Source organism: Pseudopodoces humilis, chromosome 20, assembly GCF_049639895.1.
Source record: "Pseudopodoces humilis isolate 2021_Gansu_Grassland_sample_001 chromosome 20, ASM4963989v1, whole genome shotgun sequence".
Taxonomy (NCBI): Eukaryota; Metazoa; Chordata; class Aves; order Passeriformes; family Paridae; genus Pseudopodoces; species Pseudopodoces humilis.
Window position 1 is genome coordinate 6,539,929 of NC_142219.1, and position 18,864 is coordinate 6,558,792.

General features: G+C 41.3%; 1 protein-coding gene across 19 annotated transcripts in view; it reads left to right on the forward strand.

Annotated features, from left to right (window-relative positions):
• FBRSL1 (fibrosin like 1) overlaps window positions 1–18,864 on the forward strand; it is a 502,426-nt gene that overhangs the window by 326,568 nt on the left and 156,994 nt on the right. For all 19 annotated transcript variants that reach the window (XM_014253901.2, XM_014253908.2, XM_014253906.2 and 16 more), the window contains one exon: window positions 5,260–5,289. In XM_014253901.2, coding sequence (XP_014109376.2) covers window positions 5,260–5,289 — 30 coding nt within the window. The remainder of the gene's footprint in view (window positions 1–5,259; window positions 5,290–18,864) is intronic.

Sequence of the window (18,864 nt, forward strand, 5' to 3'; positions counted from 1 at the left end):
TATGTGTGTTTATGTGGAGAGGAAAAAGCAAGCCTTTCTCTCAGCTGTCTGGGCAGGAACCTGTAATTCCTGTGCTGTACGGTGTCTGGCACCACAGGGCCCACAACCTTGGGACTGTGTAGGCACAATCTAAATCAAACCACTGGGTTTGGGTGAAGTAGGAGATAACCATGTTTGTGTGGATAAGCTGAGGTGACTTCTCAAAAGCTTGGAGGAAGTGGTTCCATTTGAAATAACCATATTTCCCTGCACCCATCATGACATCACATCCAGATATTGCCAATCTTGTCGCAGTCTTAGGAGACTTGGTTGGGTTTGTTTTCATCTCTTGGTATGAGATAGTTTACATGACTATGTGATGCCAGTTAATCAATGTAGTGTTTTTATCATGTGAAGCAAGGCTGGATGATGTAGTAGTTAAAACATTGTGGGTGAGAAAAGAATCAAAGGATGTACTTCTGATTCCTAAACTGACCAGAAAACAACAAGAATCATCGTACAGTTTTAATACAGGTTGTAAGGAGCTCGATGCCAGTCTAAAGGTAAGAGAAGGTTCTTTGCCAAATATGCTGTTGCCTGTTTTACAGTAGCCATAAGTTCATCTTTGTCCCCTCTTGAGGCAGTTTGTAGAAGCAGGTGATGGAATGTATCACAGCTCCGTGACTGATGGGAAAGCCATGATGGAGAGGGGTCTTGAAAAGTGAGATTTCACCCCAGGCATCAAAAAAATGAGAAGCCACAAGGCCCAGTCTACACACATGGATGCTCTGTCTGTGATTCCTGAGTTTTGTGTTGTTCCTGCTGAACCTCACCTCATGGGAGGCTTCGTTCTGACTGGAATCTGTCACTGCAAGAAATTTTTTTTCCAAAAAAGCTTTCCAAAAAGCTGCACAATTAGGGGTCGACTTTGCAAACATTCTTGGTGGAATTGAGAGGCAATTGGCACAACTCAGTGAATAATCCCTTTAGGAGCCTTTATGAACCCGGTACAATGGCTGTTTACAGTCCTGCTTATAGACCAGGAGTGTTAACAGGCCTTTAGAAAAATCCAGGTAATTGAAGCTTTTGTCTTTCAATGAGCCCCCGTTGCTTTCAACAGTTGCCATTCTCCACATTTTCTTTAACTTTTTTTTTGTTTTGACAAGGGCTTTTGTCCCTCAACAACAGCAGCGTGGGAGGTGAGGCTGGCCGGGTGGTGGCCTTGGTCTTCGCGGGGCGCAGCAAGGCCTCCTCCTCCTCCTCACACGGGATAAGTTGGCTTTTAAGACACAGAAAATCCTCTGTGGCCAAACCAAAGTTTCTCCTGTGACTCCATCATTCATTTCCACATCCCAGCGATGCAGGTCCCTGCCTCAGTGTCTGTGCTGAGCCGGGGCTCTGCGGGGGCGGAGGTGAGGAGGAGGAGGAGGCTGGAGGAGAGCAGGCGTGTGGAGGCTGAAGGCTGTTCCCACAAAAACTGAACCAGCCCCTCGAAACCGGAGGTTTTCGACACACACACACCCAGCCAAGGGAAGGGACAGGGGTCAGCAGTGGTTCTGCTTTTTGCAGCTCTGTCTGGGCCCGTTTGGTTTTGCTGTTGTTGGTTTTTCTGTGCTGTTGCTCATTCAGCAGCCTCTGGGTTCCTGTTTCTTGATGCAAGTGTGGGAGCCTGTTCCTTTTGCATAAAACAAAGAAAACCTGTGGGAATTCTGAAGCTTAGGGCCTTTTCCACCAAAGCTGGTTGTATTTTTTCCAGGAGTCGGTGGGAGGTTAGCATAGGTTGGTAGCCACGAGTTTCAAGTTTTTGTTTTCTCGTATGTTAAGCAGAAGCCCAAATTTTATATATATCAATGTGTTAATTCTTCCCCACCATCTCTCATCCTGTAGGCCAGTTTGGAGCATTCTCACATGGATTAAGATAAGTATTTTGGTGGTTTAAAGCCAGGTACCAGGAACCAATGCGGAGGGACAGGTTGTGTATGAGTGATCCTACATATCTGCAGAGGGGGCAGAGGACTTGCTTCACAAGGCAAACGAGAAATTAGGCAACTCTCTGCCAAAAATGCAGTTTTTAAACCACTCATCTTGCAATCACAGCTTCACAGAAGGCTCTGTGTCCACACAGAGCCACATTCAAATGTGGATTTGTGTCCACAGCCCTGCTGTCTTCTGCAATTTCAAGACTGATGCAATCATGATTGAAGTAAGGAAGATGCAAGCTAAAACGAAACAAAATTCTTTGCTGTCTTTTCCATTTTAAAAGCAATTAATTATGAAGTCTTTACAGATCCTGAATGGGGAAAAATGTATCCTCAGAGAGCAGATGTTTGCTTCATTTGTCTGTTTATAAAATCTAGCATGTGGATTTGATGGTTCACTGGCTTTTTGCAACTTTCACTTATCTACATGAGACAAAGTTGCATATTGGTACAAAGCAAAATTAGGCATCTAAATAAAGTAATTCTGCACCTTTAGTACCATAAACCATCTGTAAGAGGGTTTTATCCTCACTATAGATACACAAGTTTTGGAGGTCAAATATGTTTTCAACAGGAAAACCCTCTCCTCTTTTCTTTTTAACGTCATAATGCACTAAGAAATAGGAAGATGAGTTTTGTTACAAAAACAGAGAAGACTAAAATACTACCTTGTATTTGAATAATAATGGTTACTAAAGTTAAAAATGTTGTTTATATCTCAAATATTTTTAAGCTAAATTTGGTAATGTTTACAGTACTGAGGTTCTATTAAACCTGGATTCAATAAGCGAAAGCATCTGAGATTTAGTGATAATTTTGAATGCTTTCTAGTCAGTGGATTTCGAAGTTTAATTTATTTGGTTATTTTTTTTTACTGCAGTGTATAATTTTTAAGCCCCTGTTAGAATTAAAATTTGTGTTCATATTACCTAAGCATACCAGTTGAAGAAACCCATGGCTGAGTGTGCTAACTTATTTTTATGCCGTTCTTGCGATAGGTGTAATTCTACTGTAACATGCTTTAGTCTGAACGATGAATCACATCATCAAAATATGCTGCCTCAAAAATACAAGTGCTCATGTTGAGTGAGCACCAAGATTAAAATAGTAACCTCGGATAATTTCACATAGACAGGCTTTAAAGGGTAAAATAACAAGGTCTTTGTGACGCACTCCATTATGCCGATAATTTGGGGGAATGCACAGTCCCTGTAGCATTAGGGCTTGATTCGAGCTCCCCCTGGGTGGAGGTGAAAGGTTTCCCTCCACTCAGCCAGTGTTTCTCAGGAGCATGTAAATAATAAGAAGTGGACTGCTGTGACTGCATCTTCACCCACCCCCCACCTCAGTTTGATGAATGTGTTGCTCTGTCAGTGTGAGTTATCGTTGTCTTGAGCAAGCACAAATGCAGCAGGTACTGGGGCAGCCTTTGCCCAGCAAACCTGTTTCAGCATGTCTCACTGTGATGGACAATTAGTCCCATTCCAAGCCCAGAGCAAGCACTTTTAATTGTTTGTGGTTGCGTGACACGGGTTTGGGGAGGTTAGCAGATGGCTGCTCATGAGGATTTATCAGGACTGATTTTACTTCTAGTTTGTGAAAAAAACGGAAACTGTGTTTTGTATCATAATTTCCATAAAGGTCAGTGACAGAATAAAAGTCACAAAAAAGGCATAAATGGCTTTTGGCAAGGTATTTACTAAAGACATCTGATGTTCTTGCCTACTAGAAAGCAATTGGCTGGGACTTTGTGTGCTTTGCTGGTATTAACACTGGTTTTTCCTACAGAACTTCCCCACCCACAGCTCCTTGCCCCCACAAGGCAGTGTCCTATTACTTCTTCCATTTCTCTTCAGGTTCTTTCTTTTCCAGAATGGTTGCACATACAATTAGATCTGTGCACATGCTACTAAACAGTTGGATTTCTCTGTGGAAAGCTTGCTGTGGATCATGTGGGGCAGTGTAAAATGGTTTCCTTTTGAAAGAAAAAGAGTTCTGCTTAGACAAGACTATAGAAAAAAAGATTCCATAAACCAAACATTTCACTCTAGTAAAATGGGAATTAGGTGTGAGTTAGGCAGCTGAGCACTCTTCACTGCAGAAGCACTGTGGGAGATTCCTCCAATATATTTGGGCTGTTTGTGTGCTTGGTGTGTTTCAGAGACTTTAAAAATATAAGGTTCCTTTGAGTATTTAGAGTCAGTCATTCCATGTGCCAAATAGAAAAAGAGATTAAATATTCTCTCGTAAGTCAGCAGAAAACTAAGAATGTAGCAGCTGAAATTTCTGCTGTGTGACTTGAGGATAAAAGAATGTGACAGGAAAGATTCCCCTTCCCCACTCCAGGAGGAAATCTGGACAAAATGACCAAACAGATCATTCTTTTACATTCAGGACACCAAAGCATGTGCATTCTCATGGCCATTTCCACATTTGAAGCTTGCCACTGCTGGCTTGCAGAGTCCCCTCTTGCTGACCCAGTGAACTCTCTAGGGTGCTGCCAGTTACAGAGACCTGCTGGGCCATCCCCATCAGCAGTTGGCTGAAGGAGAAAATTCCCTTTGGGCATCAAGGCTACAGAACACACTGACCACCTCTGTCAGCATAACAGACACCAAGAAACTTACTGCTGTTCCCAACTGTAAATCTTTCTAAGCTCCAGCCAGCAAGATGTGCATGTCCTGAAATGTTCAGTGCTCAAGTTATCTTTCCATCATTTGTGCTGTGAAAATAGAGCATTTCATTTTCAGAGCTTGAAAGAGATTGCACTCCAAAACTCTTTAAGTAAACACTTCCTCCTGGGATCGTGATCTCGTTCAAACTAAAAAATGTACCAGAATTTATGATGTATTTTAATTACTATTCTTGGTACCACTCATTAAATTAGAAATTGATTGCCAGTTTCACAGTTTCCTTGTTAAATGACAAAGTGCTTATCAAGGTGAAGCAATGCAAAACTGTTACTATATATTCCACAATTTGGGATGACAAAAAGGCATGTTTTTTGTTGTGGTCCTCATGTTACGGTGGTTGTTATAATGCATCACTGATTGTCTTTTTTATTTAAAGTTTGCCTTCCCCCATCCAAGTAAGAGTACACCATAAATTTGTATAAGAGAGGATCTGGCTTTGTCTGGTTTATGCTAGCAATGTAAAAGGCATTACTGCAAACATCAGAAGTGTGTTTCATTGAACTGTGAACATCATAAACAGCTATCCAAAAGATTTAAGAGGATGATGCAAAAGATCCCTATACATAAAGGTGTTTCTCAAAATCCTTTTTTCTCTCTCTAATCCACAGTGTGACAGCGAGAGCGATATTGACGATAAGGTAAGACTGAATTTTCTTATTTCATGTGCTTGGAAATTCCCTGATAGTCAAAATAAGAATGAATTTGAAAATAACGTTTTCCTGCAGTCTTCTTGTCAAATTCAAAAATATCTACAATTGAATGAAAAAGCACCAGATCAGCTACTCTGTGATCTTCACTGGCCTCTATTTACAGGAACGCAAGTCCCATTAATATAATAGTCTTTATTGATTATTATGTGAGCATTTGGTGAGACCCGAGTTAGCGCTGTTTCAGAGGAAGTTTCCTCTGATAACTTGTCAGGAGCCAGTATTTTATATATAGTAATCTTTGAAGATGTCGATTTTGTAATCAATTTAGAAGACGGGACCTGCCCTCCCAAGGCAGTGTGGTAACTGTCAAGGAGTGTTTTGTCATGTTGCATGCATATTTATCACAGAGCAATGATTTTTCTGACCTTCTTTTGAATACAGAGGTTGGCCATTGAAAGGTTGTAGTGGTGTGTTTGTGTATGGGAATTTCTTGTTCACCTCTGCAAGGAAAACAGACAAGTCCCACTGTGTAGCACCAGTAGTACCGTGCTTTTCAACATCAAATATATAAAAGACTTGAGTATTCCTTGCCAGCTTCTGGCAGATCAAACCTGGCAGTCTCAGGTCAGATCTTCATCAAACCTCAATTATATTTTGGCTGTCCAGTCTCCTGCATTCATTCATGAGAAGCTGTGGTGCAGAGTTTTCTCCTGGATCAGCATTACACAAGTAAAAGCTGACTTCAGACAGCCCTGTGTCCTCAGCAGCACACCTGGCTGCATCAGGGGTTACCATGAGTTCAAGAGACTGCTCTGAAAGCTTCTCCTGGTTAAGTCTTTTGCTTTTTGTTAGTATTGTTAGAACTTTAGAAACATCAGGGTTTCTTCAACTTATTCTTTTAAAAATCCCCTCAGATACTAAATATCCTTGGAGTATGGCAAAAGCTGTGTGAGATGAAGGCTTGATTGACGAGCAACATTTAAATTGTGTGTGTTGAATGAAAGAAACTGTACATAATTTATTTTATATTATTTTAAATTTAGATGTGTATATATGTATAAAGTCACTCCCTGAAACCACCCCTCTCCCCAAGTTCTGTTTCTTACAAGGTTACACAGCAGCAGAGCTGACAGCAGGGGTGGTGAGGGTGAAATATTATTCCCTAAAAGCTTAGATACCATGGGGTTAAAACGTTTCTCAGACTGCCCAATCAAAGGAAGTAAAAGCAATCACTTAGAAAACTGTTTAAAGATCTGCCAGTCAAACCTCAGATGAAGTTGTAAGTGACATGTAGTTTTATTATACAGCTATGCTATTAATGATTATCTAAATTACACTGGTAGACCCAGCTAGCGGCATTACATCTGAGACTGACGTTTGTTAGATTAGGTTTGACTTCACCTTGTAGAGAAGAAATTGAAATCTGAACAACATTGATTAGCTTTCAGAATGTGGGATCTGAGGTTACCTTCAGAGGAAGCTGCATTGTGTTTGGCTGGTAACTTGCTGTCCTTTACAGCAAATGAAAGGCTATTATAGCGTTCCTTACCATTAATATGACATTTCTTTACATTTCTGTAACTGTAATTTGACCTTCTAGGCTCACCTACTTCCTAGCTACTTCTCCTTAAGGTGACTTTGCCTTAATAATAACATTTCTTTTCTTCATAAGGAAAGCAGCACAAGATCATCATCTTTCTATCTCTTGCCTGATCTGCAGAGACATGAAACATGACACGGTCCTATTAAATAAGTCTCTGGAATTGAGTGGGGTTGCTTTTATTGTCAGCAAAGGTGTAGGCATGTAAACTCACCAGGGCTGAAGTGAAGATGCTTCAAACCTTTCATAGGGCTAATGTAAGGGCAGCATTGCCTTCCAATTGGGGAACACAGAGCCTGACTCACTCTGTTGATACCTGACATACTGCACTCCCCTGGAAACTCATTCAGTGTTTGTCTAAAACTCAACCTGACTGATGCAACAAAGAGCTAGAAAAATTTTGGTGTGACTGTCCTGTGGGACTACATTCATTTTCCTCCTTCATGTGATGGGAAAATGCATCTCCTGCTAATGCTCCCAGGCTATTGCAGCCAGATGGAGTATTCAACATCGTGCCCAGCCCAGCACCAGCCTTCCCAAATTACGTGATGTGTCTGCTTCTTTCCCCACTGCTACAGAGCAATGCTGCTCTGCTGCCTGGTCAGCAAGAACCAGCTTTTTCAAGGTACACCTACACACACTGGCACTAAGGAAGGGCAGGGCAGGAATTACTAATGTACTTTTGATTTGCATAACATTTTTTGTTAGTCATAAACAGTGGGTCAGTGTTGCCTGCATTAAATTCATGAGGAAAGCAGACAAAAGAAGTTCATGTACGAGTACAAACTGAGTCAGCAACTGAGCTAGAAGCAAAACTGAAATTTTCCACCTCCTACTTCTCTCTGTACCATGCTAGTAATTATCCACTGTTTATTTAGTTCAAAGGTGTATGGGCTATTGAGCTCTTAATGTTTTCAAACATAGACGTTAGAGTAAAATTAAGGTTTTACCCTCACTACGTTGTAAAATATAAACACATTCCCAATGTTTTTTTCCTTGTGCAGGGTTCCAGGGGAGAAAAGGAATTGAGCATAGTCAGTCACATGTACAGTGTATCAGAAAGAGGAGCCATTACGTTAGTGCGAGGTACAGTTTCACAGCAGATTGTGAGTGTTTCCAAACATTGCACTGCTGTTTTTAATAATCAGAGAAGAGGAGCTCAAGGCTGGGGACTTGTCAATCCCATCTACTTTCTGAGAACTGTCTCTGGCCGAGTATAGCCTTTCACTTCTGCATCACTGCTGAAATCTCAGAGGAAGTAAGTGGGATGATAGTTTCTCACACCTATCATTCTGTCACCATGCGCTTCTCACAGAACTGTTCAAGATACCCAAACTAATAAAGTGAGCTGTCCAGCCATTTAACCAAGCGAGAAGCTTAGCAAGTCATGCGTTCCCAGGGATGGAAATGCAAATCCTGCTTCCTTTACTGTATGTTCAGTGAAGGACATTGGTTTGGGCTCTGCAGCTGTAGGAGGCTCGCAGTGTTTCTTGCTCAAGCTGTGGAAATGATACTGTGCTTTTTGAGACGGAGGAGGGAGAGAAAGGGAGTCAGTCTGATACTTGTATTACACTGTCTCTTCTCTGTGCAGTAGCTGAGATGTGAAGCTCACGGTCCATAAACATTGTTACTGAAAATATATACTTCCTTTAATAGCAACAACAGCATTAACAGATAGCAATTACCCTTCATTTTCAGGAACTATAAAGTCTCCATTAATTCAAGATTTATGTAGTTATAGCATTTAGCACAGGAATAACACCACAGAGAATTGGTTTATACACATGTAATGAGAGAGCTTATGGCATACTTTAGTGAACATTAACATAATAGAGTAATATAAACCATCAACAGTTCCACTTATTGTCTCTTACCTGCTTTAGCATCACTGTGAAAAGTGGCTAGCAGCTTGGTAATGTGCTCTGTTAAATGGTGTTCTGCAGAAAGCCAAAAGTCAACTTGTGTAAAACAAGGGAATGAGTAATCTCTGCTCGTTACTCCAAAATGTTGCTCTCATTTTTTTAATAACAGTGTTCAAGATTGCATTTAAAAAGGCGCCTGTTTCTTTCTTGAAAAGTAATTCAGTGTTCATGTTCTTTCAGTCTTGGACTTCTGTCTGCTCTGTGTGAAATTGTGGGTTGTCAGCTTAATTACATGGCCCCGCCATGTAAGTGAGCTCTCCAAATCAGGGGTTAGATATCAAGTGTTCTTCATTTAGTGTGGTGCTAAGTAAGATGTGCAAAAAATGAACTGTATTTCTAAGTTCAGTCAGTGTTTACTGTGTATTTGTTCTGTAGTTTATGTTTTAGCTATAGCAAGCAACCTCTGAGGCAGGTAAAGTTAAATCCAAGGTGAAGACAAAAAGTTTTGAAGTAATTTTTTTCTCATGACTTTCTGCAGCAGCGCAGTGAGTTCCTTAGGCTGTGCTTGTGGCAATGTGAATCAGCCTTGCAAGGCTGTAGTTTGCTAATCCCAGCATCCCAGTAGGTGCCTGGAAGTCGGCAGCAACATGAGAGCAGGTGCGGTTTAGCCCGTGATGGATGGGAGGGGAGCAGCACGGTGGTGCTGTGATCCCTCCACCTGGGGCTGGGTTCCCATCCTGCTGCAAAAACACAGAACAGCTCATGGCTTAAGGGTGAGATGAGAGAGAAGGGACACAGGTGAGTGGGGGGACACTGTCAGCAGCAGCACTGTTTCAGTATGCCAGCAGCCTCGTTGCTGTCCAGCTTTGACTTCGTAGGTAGTGATCTAAAGGGGGTATTTGTAGGTATTAAGGTTTTGGAGGCATTTGAGAGGGAAAGTCAGGTAGTTTTATGGTTGTGAATGGGAAGTTATTCTCTGTAGCAAAAGGCACAGTAGTAAGTAGTGAGGAAATGCTTATCTGAAAGTTTAGCAAGGGGGTGATTGAATCAGACCAATCATGTTTGAATTGAATGGATTGAATCAGACCAGACATACAGTGGGAGATGAAAGTTTACAACCATGCTGAATGTCTGTGTTGGGAAGAAGAGGTAAGCTGTGAAAGAGTCAAAACACAAAGAATGATAGTTTGCCATTCAGGAAGTGAGAAGCTGTGTAGGAAGCAAAGCCACAGACTGGGAAAATGATCGTGCAGCAACTTTTCCTTGGCACAAGGACACAGTTACATCTGTTGTCACCAAAGGAAAGACAAAATGGTAAATGAAGGGTGAGGTAGCTTGACCAAGAATGTAGTTATGTGGATAAACAGAAGATGTTCATTATGTTACAGAGAACAAGGATATATGGGACTTAAAATATAGGCTGAATATTTTGATGTCAGGAGTATTGTGAGTCAGAGAGTGCTGAGAACTGTGGGCTTGAGTGAGAGATAGAGGTGATAAGAGTAGAAGCAATGAGAAGAATAAACTCTATGGAAGATCTGGGGGATGAAATTATCACTATTTCAGCTGTGTCGACCTTGAAAGGGTATCCATAAACCCACAGGAAAAATCATCGATAGCTCAGGCAGCAGGAGAAAGGGATGCAATAATGAGGAGAGGTCTAGGAGTTGCTCTGGCAGAAATGGTCACTCTGTGTGTGTGTGCTTGTGTGTGAGATTACCCAGCAGTAAGAAAAGCCCCCTCTAGCACTGTTGCTGGAGGCTTATTTTCCTCTGCTCATTATGTTTTATCTGGCATCGGAAACAAGAGGTTCCACCTGATTTATTTTTGTGAGGCTGGAAGTTTAGTTCCCACTTCAGGTAATCTGTTATTTGCTATTTTTGAAGCCTACCCAGACCAAGGTCCCCAAACAGGTTTTGTCTATCATTTGATTGTCCTTCTCTCTGTGAAATTAAACTTGGTACTTTTCCAGAAATTGAGATTCATACTGGTTGCAGCAGAAGGGAAAGATCAAACATGGAATTGAACCTAGGGCTTTCACATGGCACTATTTGCACTCTGTTAGCTTTACACTTCAGTCTATGACAGTTTTCAGCTGTGGCTAATGAGAAATCTCCATTTGCCAGTTACTTCCCAGCTGTGTTCTCAGACAGAACTGAAGTGGTTTTTACCATAGGATGCTCTGGCTTATGGACAACAGTGCTGAATGTCTTTGTGGAAGTGTGTGGCTGGGCTCTGCTGCAGGCTTAGCATCATGCAGTAGTGTTGCATGTCTGCATGTGCATGCAGATGCATGCGCAGAATCAGTGCTTCTGCTAAGGTTTATTTCTTGCAGACAGAAACCCCAGTGATACAGAGTGAGAACTAGTGAGAAAGCTCTCTCCTATGTAGTAATAACTGGGTAGAGAACTGTTAGTTCTCCTAATGGAAGAAAGCCTCTGTTTTACAATCTGCATGTTGTTATTAAAAACAGATCTGCTTTTTAAACAATATCAAAATATTGAATTTAAAATAACCTTGTAGCCCTTGAAAGATTTGGGTGCTATAAACAGGCAAATGCAATGTTGTGCCAGTACGGGAAGACAAAAAAAAATACACCACTCAGTGAATTTATTTCATCGTTCTTCATGAATAGATTTACCAGAAAAATAGCATCCTCTAAGCCCACTGCTTACCCAGTTCACTCAGTTGCTTTTTGGGAAATGCCAGATGGGGGAGAGACTTGGCATGCCCTGGGCTTCCATTGCTCCACCCACCATGTGCGTGGAGCAGACACAAAGGTTCCCACTGAGACTTGGGGCAGTTGAGTTAAGCCCTGCAAGTCCTTCCAGAGGGAGAGGAGCCTTCCAAGTTGTGCTTCTCAGCTATAGCTCTGGTAAATATTATTAGTAATAATAGCCCTTTTTGACCTTTATATTTAAATAAAGCAAGAACGCAGTTAAAAAAATGAAATGGAGTCAAAGCTTCAGCACCAATGTGCTCCCCTCCTACTGAGATTTTGTGTTTTTCTCTTATCCAGACAAAAACTCAAATTTTAAATACATTAGTTGGTATATAACAAGCTGAGTCATCACAGTCTGTGGTGCCCATATTCATTTTTGAAAATGTAGAAAAGAAGTTTCAGAGCAAGCAATGAGAAGAGCCTTCTAGTTTGCTGAAAAAAAATCCATCATTAACTCTCATAAAAGGCTTGAAGAGATCTTCTGGGGAGCTCTTGGGCACAAGAGGATAATACCAGTTCTGTTGCTGGCGGTCAGCATGTCCCTGACTCTCTGCTTTCTCCACTGTTTAACATCCCCCTGTTCCAGTTCCCCATCCAGGAACATTTTCTTATCATACCAGGGACTTTGTGAAGAAACTTTTAAGATGTGAGGCAACAGAGAAGAGAGCGGTTGTGTGCAGCTGTCTACCCCCATCAAGAAACACCATTATAACTTTATGAGGTAGTCTGAACTCCAAAGGGCTACCTGTGCAATGGCAGTAACTCCTTGGAAGGTGATCAGGGAGAACATAACAGAGTAGGCAGGTGATAGGAATTGGCAATTGAGTTAGGCAATTCAATTAATTAAATGGAATGATATAATTAACCGTAAAGATGCCAAGGAGATGAGAATTCTGGAGGGTGCATGCTCCAATAGCCACAATTGCAGGCCCTCATTTGGCTTGCAGAGTTTCTCATTCCTGTATTCCAAAATCATTTGCCAGGTTAAGTAGTACAGAAGGGCACAGTGTGTCCCCTGGGCAGGAATAAAGGATACAGCTCAAGTGGGCTCTGTTCCTGCCCTGGCTGCACCTGGGGTGGGAAAATGAACCTTCCTCTGCTCTGCCCACCCTTGATACCCAAAGCACATTATCTGCAAACATGAAACTTTTCCCTCATCATGAAATTCAAGTTAGAATGTCACTTCTGATTTCATATTATTCATTAGTTTCTCCGTGTGCACTGTTAAGGTGGTGTCATTCCAGTTAATACTTCATATTTTTTCTAACGTTTTCTGATGGTCTTTAATACCAAGTTCTACCCAGCTGCATTTTTCTTGAGAGGGAAAATGTTCTCCTTAGCAAATGGCTCACATTTGGTTTTGTAGTATCTGAAAGCTTCACTTGATTCCTTTTATGGCTCATTGTCTTCCAAAGTTTCTGCATTTTGATAAGTTTCCTCTTATTTTATTGGACACCTGTATGACTGTCTGAGGAATGTGGTTCTGCATTTCAGCAGAGCTGTGCATAAGTTCAAAACAGAGCAGTGGCTTGAATGAAGCTTTTATGAGTTCTTGTCTGCTTAAGGTGAGCTCTGCAGGTTGTGCTCTGGGACACAGCTCCCATCAACTCTGTGTCTGGAGTGTCAGAAGCATCAGCAGGCCTTGATCATACCCAGTGTGATCATACCCAGTCTCCACTACTAGATGGTCAGATGGAAATATCTCAAACACATGTAACAGGCTCAGTTTCCAAGGTTTCCAAGCCTTTCCTTGGCCTTTGCCACACCTGTGTCAAAATTAGTTGGAGATCTTTGCCTAAATCTTTGGCAGCAGCTGACTTAATTTGTGGTTTACTACTCCTGACAGTTTATTGGGGAAGCAAAGCGTGCCTTCATCTCCAATAATAAACAGCCCACCCGCCGACACTTTGACAGACTTAATGGTTTTTTTATACAAAAATGGACAGACTTAATGTTTCAACTGTAGCGATCATCTGTCCTGATCTCCTTAATGAAATTAGATTAAGTGCACCTGGGAAAATGCTGAGACGGCACATTGCCTTCATCACCTTCCTTAATTTAAAACCAATTTGCGGGGAAAATATCCTCTGAAGCTGAGGGAGGCAGAGAGAAGGGGGAGGGAAGGGGATTTTAAAATCTATCTGGGTAGCTACTGGCAATTTTAATTCCTTTCCCTGCTGGCAATGTGAAATATTAACAGCCATAAGAACTGAAAGTTTAAAGACTTACTAGCCCTTTTGCCTGTCTTAGGGGAAACAGAAACAAAACAAAATCTTTACCATCAGGATCACATATAGGAACAAAGTCCAGGATATGCTGAGGCTCAGAGTTGGGGCTGGGCAGGGAAGAGAGAAATGGCTGAAAATGAAAGTATCTTCTTCCAAGAGCTAGACCATGTTTTCCTAAAATATATTGTAACCTCTAGGTATTGGTGGTGCTCACTGTCTGCTTTTACCTTGATAATGATTTAGTTGTGCCAAAAAATAGTAATCTGCCCACCTAACTGTGCAATCAGCTGCAATATGTGCAACATAATGTGACCTGAAAATGGCTGTGAATGTTCCTTTGGCTCGTTCTGAGGACAGCAAGAAACATATCTTTTTAATTAAAAACAAAATGTTGCAAAGAATAACAATAACTTTTTTTTTTTCCACAAAGGATGATTCCTGTTCTCTCACTGACTCCACTGATTGGAAACACGCTAACAGCTAGCTCAAGGTCTTCCAGTGCTGAGGTGGTCAGAGAGCACAGTAGTCTGGGATAGGCTGGAAAGTCTCTTTATAGTGGAATTTTAAATGCTTACAGCCTTTGATATTTGGGCTGTTAGAGTCCAGCCCAGCAATGCAGTTGATTCATCCATCTCCTGTCTCCAATTTCAGTATTGCAGGAACAGGAAAATTCACACTAGAGATGGGCATTCTCTGCTGCTTGAAGATGATTATCTGTTTTTGCTTGGAATTGGCTTTGTTCTTCATGAAATCTTTCATAGACCAGGTTGGGCAGAGATGTCCACCTCGTGTCTGGCTGCTCTCAGGATCACTGTGAACCCACAGCAGAAAGGGAAATCCCATGTAACCCAGTGCTCTAGAAATGCCTGGTAACAGGCTGGGGTTTTGTTGAGGTAATTGATGCACAGTCACTCCCATTCCTCCAGCTGCTCCTGACCACCCCTCAGGACCTCAGTCATGGTGACCTGTGAAGAAAAAGTCATTCAGAACAACCACGTTGAATGTCTCAGCTAAATTATATTAATTAGTGAAGGTTGGGCCCCATTTTCAAAAGTGCTGCTCACCCTAATCAGTCAGCAGTGTCCATGGATGCTCTGTGCATCCCAAAATCTGTTCAGCCATTTTCATCCACTTGACTGGTCTATCACTGGGACTCCTTACGTAAGTAGGAGTTTGTATGAGTAGCCCAATTGCTGTCAATGAATAATTTAAATGATTTAAGCCTCAGACGTGCTTCTTAATAATGAGGGAAATCAGCCCCATATGTCCTTGTCCATAAATACTAGAAGATGGGTACAAGTCACTTTTAAATGGGATTCATTTATTTTTAAATGGAATCATGATAAGTGTTTTAAAGGTAATCAAGCATGTGTCGCTATCCTGAATATTATAAATATAAAAGAACATTAGCCTAAAATTGAAGGGGATCCCGTTCATATATAAACTCAATTAAGGTATCATGCAAGGATAAAAGCACAGAGTAACCTTTGGTAACCAACAAAGATTTTAAGGTGTCTGATCTTTTTATTAATTGCCAGAAAGGTGGCTGAAATGACCAATGTCTGTTATACATGTCCCTATATATTATGGACACTCAGATCCCAGTTCCTGAGTGACTGCAGCAATTTTCACCCCCTTTAAATTTGTCAATAGCCTCACCCTGCCTGCAGAAGGTGAAACTGAAGGAAGATTTTTTTTGTACTGTGATTACTGAGCTTGTTTCCATGAAACAGCATATATCCTACCAAAAAGGTCTCCTTTCTATCCTTGTATTTTTAGTCTCCTTTTTTTTTTTTTTTTTGTGAAACATGAGTTTCTTGTCCTTTTCCCATCTCTCAGTTTTTGTCTGACAGCATCAGTGGCACCTCCTCTGCTCTGCCTGTGCTGTGGCCCTGGGCTGTGAGATGCCAATCTCTTGCTGGTGGTTTTCTCCATGAGACAGGCTGTCTTCAAGGACTCTGTGGCTCTTCCCCACAAAACCTAACAGATGTTGTATATAGGATGCTATGCAGTTTGTGATTGTATTTACAGCAAGTGTTACATTTTAGGATCCATGAGACAGAGAATCCATATTGAGACACAGGGAAGGGGAGAAGTGTGCCTGCCAGTTATTTTTAGTAGCTCTGTAAAGTCAATTAGAACTAAAGCAGATGTGTATTAGAAGTTAAATCATATTAAGAATAGCACTGTACTAGCTGCCATTTTCATCTGGAGGCAGGTGCAAGTCTGTCTGTGCCACTTGCTTATAATGTGATCTAGTGGGAAAAAAAAAAGGATCTTTTTAAGCCATCTTATCAGCTTCAAAAGTTATTATATCCCACCTTCTTAGTTGGTATGATCACTGGTGTTGAATTGGTTTGTCAGTGCTGCCAGTTTGCATTGCCATGGATGTAGAGGAGGTAGGAGGAAGGACAGTTCTCACTTGGGCAATGTTAAAGTTTCCAGCTACAATTCTTGGCTGTTCAGCTGGTGGATATATTTGGTGCAGTAGCAGTGCTTGAAAACATTTCAAACAGGCCTGTAAGCCCCAATGATCATTAAATCCATTCTGTTTTATAATTTCAAACTTTCTTCTCCTTCCCTACCCTGCCTCCCCTTTGCCTTCCCTCTGCCTCGTGGTTGTCTTTCAAGTTAATGTTGTCCAAGGCAGATAAAGAACACAAAAAGGATTGAATGGAGGTAGAAAAGGTGATGTTGTTATCTCTTAATTTAGTTACTCTTTTTCCCTCTATTCAGCAGAATGACTGAGCAATGCTAATCATGTACCTAAGTCTCCTCTGCATCAGTTTAAATCTTGAAGTGCTGTGAGACAGCGGATTAAGGCTGTACCCTAGTGCCCTGCTCAAACCAGATTTTGGTTTTTCACTCATTCCCAAACACAGGAAACCCACAGGCGTTGGGATCGTGTTTGGAGTCAGGGCTGTAGTGGCACAAGAGCCCCATTTCTTGTGGCTGAGTGCTGAAACTCGCTGTTCCCTGACCTTCAGTTGTGGCTGTGTCTCAGGCTTGTACCTTAGGCAAAACTCCCATTCATCGTGCCATTGTAAAGAGCAAACATTGGGGGGGCAAAATAACTCTGCGGCGAGAACTGGATAATGTAGTTCAAGTCCATGGCCTAATTCCTCTGATGATGTTGTTTAAAACATTATTTTCTCATTACCCTTTGTGAGCTGAGCTTCAGAGCTCTCCATTAAAAATAACAGCAGTGACTTGAATTAATTGGTTAGAAAACATTTCTTCTCTCAGCCCTGTTCCACAACAAAACCTGAGGAAGCCAAGAAAAATGCTGGCCCAGATTTGGAAGAAGTTTTGTTTAGAGGCCTGAAGCCTACACGTTGCTCTGCAGCAAACACACACACATCCATGGCTCTGTTCTAACTGCCTTGGGTTTACAGGAAAAGAAGCCAGGCTGGCTGCAGGGCTCAAAAACAGTTGCTTGCCAGATTCTGATTTATTTGACAGCCTCCATAATAAAGTAACTATTTGTCTAACTCTTCCTGATTAGTCTGAAGAGGTTCTGCCAATCTGAAGAGGATTGACTAGTCAGGAAACCGCTGGTATTTTGGCTTTTTTTTTTTTTTTTTCCTTCTTTAAGGGCTGTGATATTATTTGCAATAATTTCTCCTTTATTAAGTTTGGCATTTCAAAATTATTCACTGCTGCAATGTGAACATTTTCCACATCAACAATAAGTCTATTACGGAGAAATTTACAAAAACAAAATGACTTCATATTGCTTGCAGATGTATTCTGTAAAAGTAATTGTTTTTCACTAGATTTTAATGTTTCTAGGCCTTTGTAAACATAATGCCTAAATACTTTTATTCAATAAACGAGACCCATTCAGTAATTGCTTGCACATTTGAAGTCCAGTAAATAAGGAGCAGATTTCAACCAAAATCTGTGTATCATTTAAGCTGCTTAGGTCACAGCCCTAGGGAAGAAAAGAACTGGTGAGAAACTTGTGTTTTCAGAAGTGGAGAACTGTGACTTCAGAAACCAAGACAAATAAGCCCCATTTCTCTTTAATTAGTGGATTCCTGCTTTCTTTATTCTTCATTCAGTAAGGCTGGGAATTCAAAGGAGGCTGGAGATGTTAAGCATTCTGTTCTCTGGGCTTTCTTTATAGTCTGGGGATACCAAAGTCCTTGAGGCTCCATTGGAAATCCCATCACACAAACCCATATTTCTTTCCTTGAATGCATTGTTTTCAGGTTGGAAGCACCATTGTGTGTAGACGGAGAACATACACGCATGTGGAACGGAAATTGTGGCTGATGTCACTGAATGTGTGCCTTGGTTTTGTGTGTGTTAGGTTTAGTATGTACTAGTTTTTAAAAGCCAGAAGTATGGGAGACCTTGTTGAAGCTAGAAGAAGCTCTAGGAAGCATCTTGATGTCTTAAATTTGGGCAAAATGTCAAAACTTAAAACAAAAAAGGCAGTGCATGAATTGTCATGCAAGAAAAATAACTTACAGAGCAAAGTAGAATCCAGAAATAAAATTGAAATAAAAACAAAACCAAACAAATACCACATGTATTGTAATTTTTGTGTGAGACATGTTTGATGGAGTCCTTAAATCAAACAGCTTACTGACTGCATTGATGAGCTCTCATCATGCCTGAGGAAAGTAATACCCAGTGAAGTATTTTCTGTGGTGGTTTGTTTTCCTCTACAGATATTTTACAAGGCACGGGAACCTTTTAATGGAATCAGGGAGGGAAAAGGTGGTCTAAAAGACAATGTGTAGTTAGTTTTCCCTGGGACTTTGTTACCTTCTGTTCTCCAGACACTGTTTTCTGATGGGTGAATCTCTGGCCTGTTCAAAGGCAGCAATAAAATCCTGTTTCATTTAAGAATGACCAAGATTTCAGCTAGTATCAGCAAGAATGCACCTCACTGGCCCTTAGGCCATCATGGTCTTTTAACATGGGTGCACAGGTGAACACAGTGGCAAAGTTGGTTTTTCCCTGGATGAAGGTGTGTGCAGGAAATGAGCACAAGGAAATGTCATCCCTTGTGGCACTGGGGATGTGGGGTACAGCAGGTCACACTGACCCCGTTCCAGGTGACAAGTCATGAAAAAGCAGACCCTTTGAGAAAAACTGGCTTTGTATATATCAGTCCTTAATCTTTTGCTCATGTGTGCG